A 12,240-nucleotide genomic window follows, 5' to 3' on the forward strand; every position below is an offset into this window, starting at 1 on the left:
GAAACTCAAGAAGCTGGTGGTTCTTTAAGCCAAATTGATGTGGAAATGACTGAAGCTGGAGCAGATCCTCAGGGATTCGTGCTGGTTGGTGAGTCTTCTGGGTCACTTGATCTTAATGATATTCTTCGCCAAGTAAATGATTTGCAAAAGAAGAGGAAGGCGAGAGAAGTGTTGATGTTGGAATGGAAAAAGGAAGAAGTAGAGGAAGAAACACAAAATTTTATTCTTATTGGTAAAGCTTCTTCAGTACCTTATAGCATAAAAGAGATTGTTCGTAAAATCAAAATCAAAGAAAGGCGAAGAAAAGCTAAGATAGCTCGAGGGGAGATTGTTGATGATGATTCTGACATAGAATTGTTTGGTGATGAAGAAGAAGATGATGATGGTAATGATGATGATGACAAGTCTGATAAGAAAGATGATAAAGACGACAAGAAGAATGATGATGATGATCAGGGTGCTTCTGGGTTACTGATTGAGAATCTGAATGTTCAACAAAGGATTGAAGAGTTTCTGAATGATGAAATCAATGAGCAGGAGGATGATCTACATCAAGAAGCTTCTACATCTAGGAAACAACATGCGGATCAGGTATTTCTCACAAATCCAACTGTTATTTACTTACATGCTCAACATGAGGGGGAGCTTGAGGTTCTGAGGTCAAGGGAAGAGATGCTAGAAGAGTTGGGTTTAGAAAATGGAAAATTTAAGTTTGACATCGAAGATGAGATACCTCCATCACCGGAAAGGGAGTTTGAGTTTAGGTATGCTCAGGAAGCTGATCACTACAACGATGTTATTGTTGAAGATGCCTCAGACTCATCTGATGAAGAAACTGATTTTCACTATTCTAGAATTGATGAGACATTTCCTTCTTTAGCGGAAATGTTCAAGGATCGAAACGGAGATGAGATCACGAGAAAAATTGTTGAGAAAGTTTCCACTGAAGGTGTTCCAAATACCATACCAAGAGAGAATCTTGCTGAAGAAAGGAAGAAATGGTTCAAAGTAATGCCGAAGGAAAGAAAGTCTCTCAGGGCACTTCAGTTCTTCACTCACAACAAAAACATCTCATGGGGCGACATTTTATCATGGGGTTATCTGGAAGATCTGAAGGTCTACGCCATTAGACGGGAACAGGGGGTGCGGTATTTCGAATATTTGTCAGATATAAGGACCCTCCCGTGGTGGGATGTAGATGAGTTGGTCAAGATAAAGAACATCAAGCAGTTCTATCATGGTTTGGAAGTGAAACAACATGATCAACGATTGTGGAACTATGTGAAGTTGCAAGCTAAGGCTGGATATCCCGACTGGAAGCCACAACGTCCAAAACAAATTGTCACTATGTTGGAAAACGGAGAAAAAGATATAAATATGGATATCAAGCCTCCAAGATGTTTGAAGAACATGCCTCTTAGGGCAATGGAGCAGGATTTTCATGATTTATTCGTAGGCTGGCTCTACAATGAAACAACAGCTGAGGCAGTAATTTCGTTGTTTGACAAGTCAAAGGGGGAGTCGAGGAGAATCTGCATACTAGACCCAATGTGGCTAGTAAATTGCTCAAAGAAAGACACTGATTGTTTGTTCTACAACAAGATTGTTTATGAAAGGCGAGACAGAGAACAAGCAATGCAATACTAGCAGATTGTAGACGTATGCTTTGCTCAAGACATCAACTCTGGAAGATACTGGAAGTCTCAATGGAGAGATCTAGAGATTGATGAGTTCCTGAAAAAGTACAAAAGAGAACAAAGATCAAAGGCTATATCAGAAATAGCAGCAAAGCTTGGAAAGATGAAGTTCATGAGGCTGCCACCAACAAATCAAACGCCGATCGAGAAAGAAGAGAATAAGATTCCCAAATGGGACAGGAAGCGTGATGGTGATCCGGTTTATAGAAAATGGTGGATTGAGGAAGGAAGGTTTATAAGGCAAAGAATGTTAGAAGAAAAGGCTGAGAAGAGGAGACAGAGAGCCCGAGAACGAAGGCGTAACAGGAAAGATTAAAGACTATGCTGGAAGGAACTGCAGCTACATCCGAGGGGGAGTCTGTTAGTTCAAGCGTCTGTAGCTTCCGTCAGCATTTAGTCATATTTTGTATGTTTATGTCCTTTGTGAACAATTATGTTTATGTATGTATGTACGTAGTATGACAACTCGGGATATGGGATTGGATTGTAAAAGTGTTGACCATTATTGACTTGTGTCACACGATCGGATGGGCCATCTGATCGGACAGCACTGTCAGTCGATCGGACAGTAGCCATGCCTATAAATACCCCATCAGGGTATGTCATTTAGAACTTTTAGATCCTCTGACACTTTGGTGTACTCTGTCTAGTCTGACCTTCTACTGGCTCTTGTACTTTGTCGTACTTCTATGACTTGATCCAAAGGATTCCGCACTTTGATCAAGATCGGTTTATCTACGTTTGTGTCAATCAGAACCAGTACAAACCGGACCTAACAAACATACTCTTGTTACCATATGACATATGATAAAAGCGCTTCTCTAGACAATTTGGGATTGTAAATAGCAAGATAAGAAGGATGAGATATCGGCAGTTAGCTCGAAGAAGTTTATCTCAATCATTCAACACGTGTAATACAGAGGTCGGTCTCGGGTGGGCATAAGATCCGTGGGCCCTATTGTCAGATCTGTGACTCCATGGAAGATGTGATTAAGGTAAGCGTGCCGTAAAGTTGCATCTGATTTTTAAAACATTTCCCACTGACATAATTTGTTAACAAATTGGGAACTACATATTCTTGTGTAAAAGCTCGAAAAGATGACCGAATAGAGAGCTGAATATCCCCTTCGTAGTTGTTACCATATGACACATGATAAAAACGCTTCTTTAGACAATCTGGGATTATGTTCCGCAAATTGGGAACCACATATTCGTGTGTAAAAGCTCGGAAAGATGCCGAATAAAGATCTGAATATCCCCTAGGTAGTTGTTACCACATGACACATGATAAAAGCGTTTCTTTAGACAATCTGGGATTATGTTCCGTTTGAGGGTCTTCATCACCTATAACAATGTCGATAAATGTTGATCGGAACACGCCGCTTAAATCTCAGTTATGTCTCATTGCATTATGACAATACTGACAGGGGTGCTGGTCTTTTCTCCAACTGTGCAAACTTGAAGAATCTTACCATAACACATTGTAGACTGGTGGGCTTGAATGGTTTTAGTATATTTCATCTTGGACTATCTAGTCTAACACTTGAAAATGGATATGATCATGTCAAGATCTTTATCTATCATGTAATCGATCAACTGCTCGAAATCCCTTTCGTTTCCTAACACTTGAAAATGGATATGATCGTGTCAAGAATTTTATCTATCATGTCATCGACCAACTGTTCGAAATCTCTTTCGTTTTTCGGGTTCGCATTCGACACAACACACCAAAAAATAAACTTCAAAAAATCGGTGCCTTGATACGCATCGTATAGGCCTATACGATGCGTATCAAGCCCGCCACCAGACATAACCTGCCTCTGTCAGTCTGCCATGTCTTTTACTTTATTTTAATACGCATCATATAGACCTATACGATACGTATTGAATTTGAAAAATATACGAATGAGTGTGCCATTAGAAAGCCCCAAATTTGAAGCCCACAACAACTTGAATAGAAAAGAAAAAAAAAATGGTTGAGTTGAAATCCTTTTCATTTAAAGCTCCAATAAATAATAATGATATCGTAATATTGCTTTTTATTCTAAAACCTACCGCCCACACCAAAACCATCATTCTCTCCATCACCCCCTTTTTATACTCCCAATCCCAATTTCCTCTTCCCAAACCCTAATCTTCGATTCCATTTCAATTCTAACTAACAAGTCATTAATTTACAATCAACAGACCTCAATTGAAAGAGATTCTTCATCTGTTTGGTTGAAATCAATTGAATTGTCATATACCGTTCGAATTTAGGGTTTCGTCTGGTTGTTGATTGATTACGTATGGGGTTAGAGGACGCAGATCGTCTAGATGAAGGAACTAAAGCTGGTTTCTTAATTTCTTGTTCGATTTGTCTGGAGGATGTTACGGATTGTGGAGATCGTGCTTTTGCGAAGCTTCATTGCGGACATCAGTTTCATCTAGGTTGGTTAATTGTGGTTTGTGTGTTTGATATTGTTGATTTGATTGGTTTCATTGTGATATGTTATGTTTGTTTGTTAGTTTAAGTTGATTAATTGAACCGATTGGGGTGTATATGAGTAGTAAGATGTAGATTGATGATTTGGATCAAAGTTGAATTGATTTGATTATTGGGTGTATTGGTGATCTGTAGCTGTTAGGAGTTAAATTTTAGTGGATTTGACGAAGGATTAGAGTGTATGTGTATAACAGTATTGAAGATGTTGGTTCATATTGTGTTTGATGTTGATATATGAACTTGATGGTAGAAGCTAAGGCGCTTAAAAGCGAGAGTCGGAGATAAGCAAGGTGCATAACATAAACACGCAATGTATAGGGGTTTTAGACATGTTCTAGGCTGGTTCCTGGGCATTTTTGGATGTTTCAAACTAGTTTGACCGGAATTTCAGAATTTGCCTGAATATATAGGTTTTGGCTCGATCGGGCCAGACCACCTTGGATGGCTGCAAGATGTTCTGCCTGCGCCTAGGCGCACGCCTGGGGCACCTTTGACAACTATGATGAAAGTCACTATTTTCCTTTCTGAGTTTGGTTAATTTTTAGGATATATCTGAATTAAGTAGACACATGCATGGTTTGTGATTCCTAATCTTTAATAAGCAAGCAAAAGTTGTTGGGGCTTAATCACACACAAAAACCATATCAAAAGCACTAGATGGGAAAAGAACACACGAATGTAATTGGTTCGGTCTAGGTGTCCTGCGTTTACCAGGGCAACTAGGGTTTATATTTTATTGAGTGATAATCATTTACCTGTACAAGAAATCAATATATAGGCAAACATGATTAGGGTTAATCCCTTCCTAACTTAATCAACAAGTTAAACAACTGGGCCAGAGAAACACTAGGGCCTGCTGAACGGCTGAACCATAGTCGCCTAATTCGCTGGGAATCACGCGTTTTTTGAATTTGTACGTTTCGTATGGTACGGCATACGTATACGAACTGGTACGCTTCCAATTCGCGAATTTACGGTTTCCATTCGTCAATCTGATTAAGCAATTCGTTTATTCAATTCGTTTTGGGGTTCGCTTTAGGGTTCGTTTTAGATACGTACCTTAATTGTGGAAATCGTATTAGAGATTGCGAATTTAGTTTTTTTTGGCTGGAAAACAGAGAATACGTTATAAGTATAATCAGGCAACCAGTCAATTCGTTTCCATAATACTCAGTTTCCAAAATCAATTCACAGCAATTCGTTTCCATAATACTCAGTTTTCAAAATCAATTCACAGCAATTGGTTTTCAAAAAATCATGTATAAATTTGGTTATTTATGCTGTTTGTGTATCTCAGCAGGTTATTTATGCTCTTTAACTCTTTATAATTTGGTTAACTGTTTTAGACTTTTGGTTGTCCTCTGTAGTACATGAAAGTATGAAACAGCAATTTGGTTAACTGTTTTGATTTGGCATAAAAGATAAGCAATTTGGTTTTAGTTGTAAAATTTGATTCAGCATAAAAGATAGGTGTATAATTTGGTTAACTATTTAGAATATTAGAACTTTTTTTAATGTTTCCTATTACCAAATATTGGATTTTGGTTATTTGGATTTATGAATTTAGTAATTTTTGTTTTAATTTGTTTACACCGAACCGGACTCAATGGTACACCGTACCGGATCGTACCGAAATGAACCTACCCCCTCCGTATCGAATTCGTCCCATCTAGCGAATTGTGAACCCGAACCGCGTACCCGTACCGGAGCAAACCGCGAATTGGGTGACTATGGGCTGAACCCTTTTCTGCGCCTCTCTCTTCCTAATCCAGCTTGGCCCAATGTGGACCGAAGCCTACACCTCAACGGAAGTCCCTATTCCATTGAGTGTGCCAGCATCCAACAGGGTTCATTTTGTGTTAAAAAGAGATAATTTTGCACGTATATGTGTGTGTAAAATGTAAATCTTGATATATACATTTCAGGGTAATTGTTAATGAAACTGGGGATGATTAAGATTGGAGAATGTCACTGATTAGTGTGCTGGGTAGATAAGCATATCGTTATTAGTTAGTTAACAAGTTGGAGATGCACATGAAAATGTATAGCTGGTTTCTGAATAGAAGTTTGCGCAGACGCTACTATGAAAGCAAGCCTTACTATCTTAGGGGATAGATAGGCTGTCAAAAACATCTTTTATGTCGATGTAATTTTATCTCTATTGTTTTTGGTACAGATTGCATTGGTTCCGCATTTAATGTGAAGGGTATTATGCAATGTCCCAACTGTAGAAAAATCGAGAAAGGTCAATGGCTTTATGCAGACGGTAGCCGATCATATGCCGAAATAAACATTGACGACTTGGTTAATCCTGAAGATGTTTATGATCTGACTTATCATGAATCAGTAAGTTTTTTATACCTTCTTTCTCTGTTTTGCTTTAAACATTGACGACTTGGTTAATCCTGAAGATGTTCATATTGCTAAAAATCTTCAAATTTGAGTTGACCAGATAGGGAACCAACGTCTTCTACCTGTAAAATGGATCTTCATTTAATACACTGGAATTTCTGAGATCTTTTGCAACTAATGTAGTCTCCTTGGTTTCTTCTTGCAGTCGATGTGGTGCCCATATAGTGAATTTTCTCGGCTTGCTGCTGCTGTTGCTATTGAGTAAGCTCGATGTTATTTTCTGTTTTCTTGTGTTTGTTCATTTAGCATTTCTTAAAAGCTACTTTTGTTTCTTTACTCAAGTGAACGGGTCCAATTATCAACCTCTACATACTATTTTAGGAAAGTAGGAAGAACAAAGTCGAAAAAAACTAACCGAACTAGTTATCAAAGAACAGATGTATGAGAAAAGTATTTGATATATTTTAGTTCTCAAGAGTTAAGAGTTTAATGTGTTTTTGCTCTTAAAAGACAATATTTTGTTTCTTAATTCTCAACAACCTAACTCACCTCATAAAACCACTAGACATTAGAATTTTTTTCAAGAATTTTTAGTAGAAATTCAAACCAAACAAAAGAGTCACTTACATAGTTGTCAATAACGGCTATAGCGCGCTATGTAGCGATGCGCTCATATAGCGTTACAGATGGTGTTTAGCAACAAATAGGGACATTTCTGTATTTTTTTATAAATATAAATAGTGGTGCTCATTAGGGTTTTTTTTGTATCACGATTGAAAAAAGAAGCGTGTTCATTGATGGCGTATTTTAGCTATTTTCGATAAATATATATGTAAAATGCATCTTAAATTTTCTACTTCTGTATTGCTAAACATGAAATAGCGGGCGCTATTTCGTCGCTATCGCTACGTATAGCATATAGGTATCTTGTCGTTATTTATCGCTATTCGCTATTGCCGACTAGGGTCACTTAGCACAGCAACAGAATAGAGGAGCAGAAGCTGATTTTTGGCTTGTTTGATCTAGTTCAATTTTAGTGGGTGAGTCCGGTTTTGGTATGTTCAGGCCTGTCAGCCCGTTTGAGGCTGGTTTTTAGTTGGTTCAGTCTCATTTTGAGGCGCCCAGCCACCTTTGAGTATATAGAATCAAACAAATCCCAAGGGAAAAAGCATTTATTTGAGTCCATAGAATTCACAAGACAACCAAGTCTCGATAAATACTTATAAGCAACCTAACAATCCAAGTAGATCGACACACATTTTGATCTTCTCAACAATTGCTAACTAGTTCATCATTAGATATTCTTAGTGTGCGTATTGCGGAATCACCTAGAAATCTTAATGCTTCTCTTATCTTGTTAGTTCAGCCTCATGGATGGTAGAGTATATTGTCTTGCTTATTATTTTTATATGACCATACACATTGTTCTACTCATGAAAAATCTAACCACTTTGTGGTGTCGACTTAAATCTTATTTTGGCATTTTAGGTCAAGTCATTCTAGTATTTAATATTTGTTTTATGCTTCATTTCAAAATATGGATTGTTAGTTTATTTTTTGAACATTTTGTTTTTGCTAAAACTCATCGAACTACTTGATAATCAAAATTGTATAATCAAACCCATTTCATCTCATTTCCAGTGATGTTTGGGCCACACACGACTATGCATGATTGCATGAAAAAACCTAATGAGGGAAAGTTTTTCAGAAATTTCTATATCATGAATGTATACGAATTACAAACAAAATTAACATATTTCATTTCAACAATTAAAGAAACGCTTTTGAAACGTTTCTACAGAGTTTTTTTGCAAGCCTGTCAGTGCAAGCTGAGTTTCACCTCATCCCATACGTTTTAAAATAAAAAAATAATTTAATTTTTTAATTTTTTGAGCTTGAACTCTTTAACAATTTTTTTTTTTTACTTTTGTGCAGTGAAGTGGAATTTCCCACAACTGGATGTAAGATTTTCACCCTCCATACATATTTCAAACCTTAATTTCACTGTTAACTTTGTAACTACAATTCGGTATTTTTCTGTTATTCGCAGACAATGAAATTGTTGGACAGCATGCTGTTTTTGGCGACCAATCAGCAACGGTTTCATCTGCCGCTCGTATATGCCCATTTATCGCCTATGTTCACCCCTCAACCCCTAGTGCAAACGTAGGAGATGGAGGTAGGTATAATAATAATAATAACCGATGGAACAACAGCCAATCGGAAATACCCAACTCATACAGCTTCCCCACCATGGATGCCCATTATAACGCCCATGTTGACCATCCCCGTATGCCAACAAGGACTAATATCGATATGCCAACTTCGGGATCTTATGTGCATCCGTTTCTTTCTGGCCAAAGGTAAATCACTTGTTAAAATTTGTGTATTAAAGTTGAAGAGTAAAATGTCATTTTCGTCGTTGAGGTTTGGCCAGTTTTGCGACTTTTGTCCAAAGGTTTGTTTTTCCACATCTGGATCCAAAAGATTTGAAATTATGCCATTTTCATCTGGCCCGTTAACTCTATTTATTTTTCTAGTTAAGTCAGGGGTATATTCATCCTTTTTGTTAACTTAAAGGGCAATTTTGGTTTTTTCACTTTATGTACAAGCATTTAGCATAATGTACAATTATTTAAGACACCGAAATGCTCTTTAAATTAACAGAAGACGAAATTACCCCTGACGTAACAGAAAAAAATGGATGGAGTTAATGAGCCGGATGAAAATGGCAAGATTTCAAACCTTTTGGATCCAGATGTGGAAAAACAAACCTTTGGATGAAAGTCACAAAACTGGTCAAACCTCTTTTTACAAAAAATGGCATTTTACTTCGTTTAAAATTACAAACAATTTGTTTAGGTGGTGTTTGTCTGAGGTTTTGAAAGTCGTTATTTATGATCTAGTATTTGATATGAAACTTATGCATTAAAAATACATTTTGGGTGATTTTCGACCCATATTGACCCATTTAATCTAAAGCTATTTATTTATTTTTTGCATGGTGATTGCAGTTCTTCGACGAGAGGTCCCGGCTCAATTAGCTCGGTAATGAATCCTCACCCTGATAGTGGTGCACGCGCATGGGAGCGTTCACAGGCTCTTGAGGCTTATTATCAGCAACCAAGCGCGCGTATGGCACGTAGACCAAACACTCAAGTCCAAGTGGGTTCATCTTCTGACCAGACTCATGGTGTTTATTATCCACCATCTTCTAGAAGCTTCCATGATGCAGACAACTCAATGGTGAATCCATTTCACCATGCATTGGAAAGAGAACCACCACACCCGCACCCATACCCGTACCCGCATGAGACAGTTCCCTTTCACCAGCCAGGTGGTGGGTCGGCTAGACAACGCCATGGTTCGGCGAGGGTTCATCCATCTCATGGTCAGTATTGGTCATAAGCGGTTAATTTTGGTTACCAACTGTCTGGACTCCTAGAGAACTTTTTAAGGTATCTCGTTTGTAGGAGTGTTGGTACTTTTTAAAACGTTCATCTTGTGGCTAAGTTTGATGTGATCAACTTTAGACTTGAAATATCAGTCGGGAATTTGTCTATTAAGTTTGTTGAAAGTTAATGGGGTGTTTCGACATTGTAAAAAGTTCATATATTTTAAGGATTTTGGTAAATTTCGGTTATTTTTGAAATTGATAGTTGTATGCGAGCTTGGTTTCCAGCTTGGATAGAAAATCTGACTCGTATTGTTATGAAGTTGAGCTCGAGTTGATGCTGGCTCGGCTTGCCTCGCTCGTTGAACAACGCTTTGGTAAACTACTATAATTTTATGAAATTAGGTAAACAAAAGTAATTTTGTTTTAGGCTTAAGAAATTGTTTGTTCAAAACCGTTTATTGGTGTGAAATTGTTTATTCAAAACCGTTTATTTAACCTAAAATATTCACATACAATGAAATCTTAATACTGGATGAATGGTGTTTGTTTTTATCAAAATATTTAATATTGGATGAAGTGTGTGTTTTTATCAACATATGTTACTAAAAGCGTTGACATGCTTGCGTGCACCATATGTGACATATTGTGCAAACAAATAATTAACATATTGAAATTACATATATTTTTTCTTGATTTTAATTTTATTACTAAGTTTTGTATTCGCTAAGGTTAAAGGGTGTGGTCATGACCCTCATGACCACCATCACCCTCCATATAGGCCGCATGTCACCCACCTCTAACCTAAAGGGTGTGGTCATGACCCTCATGACCACCATCACCCTCTATATAGGCGGCATGTCACCCACCTCTAACCTACCACTCAAAACCATTACCCTATGGGTGTGGTCATGACTCAAACCATTATCCCCTTTAGATTTAATTTATTTTTTAAGTGTCAAAATCTAGAAAAATGCAAAAGGTGGCCCGTGGTAATCGTGATTCAATCCACGCCAATCACCATGAATCATAGGAGGGTGGTGTAGCCTTCTATTTATGTTCCTACATGGCGAATCATGTTCCAACCATGACCCACACGCCCTTCAACCATCAAGCAATAGACAGTAGACACAATAGTGTATTCGCCAGTTAATATACTTGTAGAAACATAGTGTATTTATCGGTGAATACATGTACGTACAACATGTTGCGCAATGGAATGGAATGAAATGGATTATGGAATAGAATCAACAAGATAATGGAATGTGGACAAATGTTTGAAATGAGTCATTACTTTGTATTGTTTGATAGAAAGAAAAAGATAAAAGGAATAAAATTGGTGGTGGGTGAAGGTGGGCGTAAAGGGTGGCGACTCTATTTGATTATGAAATAAACCTGAATTTATATTTGATTATCAAATAAATCGGAATTTATGAAAGGTGTCATATTTGTTTAACTCGGAGTGAGTAGGGCCGGTTCTATTTGATTATGAAATTTATCAAAATTATGAAGGATTTTTGGTTTTTAGTTTTTAGTGGTTTTTTGGATATGTTGCTACAACAAATATGAGACCAAAGGTAGTGACAGGACCTACTAGGTTAAATGGTTCAAGGGTTTCGATTAGCCTAACGCAGGTCGTGGGGTCCCCCCACGTTTGCAGCACGTGGAGTTGGATCAAATTGTTGTTATTGTTCTTGAATCCTGGATTGAAGGATCTTCAACCCAAAATATTTATGTATTTATGTGTTATTGTTATTTAGAGTTTAAAGTGAAGAATAGATCATGCAAAGTGCAAAATCTAGAGAGAGAGAGAGAGAGAGAGAGAGAGAGAGAGAAAGAAGAGAATGTGGAGTGTATCTGAGTCAAGGTGATCTGTCATTTATAGAAGAAAGGATCTTCTATAAGAAGAAGCCCTTGACCCTTGATCCATGACTGCAGTGGAGGACTTGCCCATTTTGGTTAATGGAAGGCTTTTGATGCGGATAATAGAGTGTGTTCTCCCGCATGCGCCGAATGCTGCTGGATGGGAAAGTCCACATGTAAAGCGTGATGTGACTAGACACTGTTTCGTTCCTTTTGCTGCTTATGACAGCAGCTTACTTTCGAACCCTTTTGGCTTTCAACCTTTTAAGCTATTTTGTACTCTGACCAGTTTATTAAGCTTTGAGCTACCCACATCATCAACCCCCAAGTCAGAGGTATTTGGGGTGTAAGATCGAATGCTTCTGACTTTTGTACAACTTTTTTACTACTCAAAGGTTTCAAGGCTTAAAGGGCTACAGCTTTAGGGTTCTGGGCAGTAAAACTTCTAG

The 12,240-nt window shown here is 37.7% G+C and overlaps 1 protein-coding gene across 1 annotated transcript; it reads left to right on the top strand.

Moving 5' to 3' along the window:
• The first annotated feature begins 3,728 nt into the window (after positions 1-3,728).
• On the top strand, positions 3,729-10,177 carry LOC110877777 (E3 ubiquitin-protein ligase RFI2). The gene is made up of 6 exons (XM_022125981.2): positions 3,729-4,127; positions 6,359-6,528; positions 6,740-6,795; positions 8,470-8,495; positions 8,585-8,897; positions 9,549-10,177. The coding sequence occupies exons 1-6, from the start codon at positions 3,986-3,988 to the stop codon at positions 9,940-9,942; spliced, it is 1,101 nt and encodes a 366-aa protein (XP_021981673.1). The 5' UTR covers positions 3,729-3,985; the 3' UTR covers positions 9,943-10,177.
• The last annotated feature ends 2,063 nt before the right edge of the window (positions 10,178-12,240 follow it).

Source organism: Helianthus annuus, chromosome 9 (assembly GCF_002127325.2).
Source record: "Helianthus annuus cultivar XRQ/B chromosome 9, HanXRQr2.0-SUNRISE, whole genome shotgun sequence".
NCBI classification, from domain to species: Eukaryota; Viridiplantae; Streptophyta; class Magnoliopsida; order Asterales; family Asteraceae; genus Helianthus; species Helianthus annuus.

What these genes read in the sequence shown, in the direction of transcription:
- LOC110877777 (XM_022125981.2), top strand. Translation starts at nt 3,986, where the DNA reads ATGGGGTTAGAGGACGCAGATCGTCTAGATGAAGGAACTAAAGCTGGT. An exon ending in ATCTGACTTATCATGAATCA is followed by an intron (nt 6,529 to 6,739) that starts GTAAGTTTTTTA and finishes TTCTTCTTGCAG; the next exon opens with TCGATGTGGTGCCCATATAG. An exon ending in CCGTTTCTTTCTGGCCAAAG is followed by an intron (nt 8,898 to 9,548) that starts GTAAATCACTTG and finishes TGGTGATTGCAG; the next exon opens with TTCTTCGACGAGAGGTCCCG.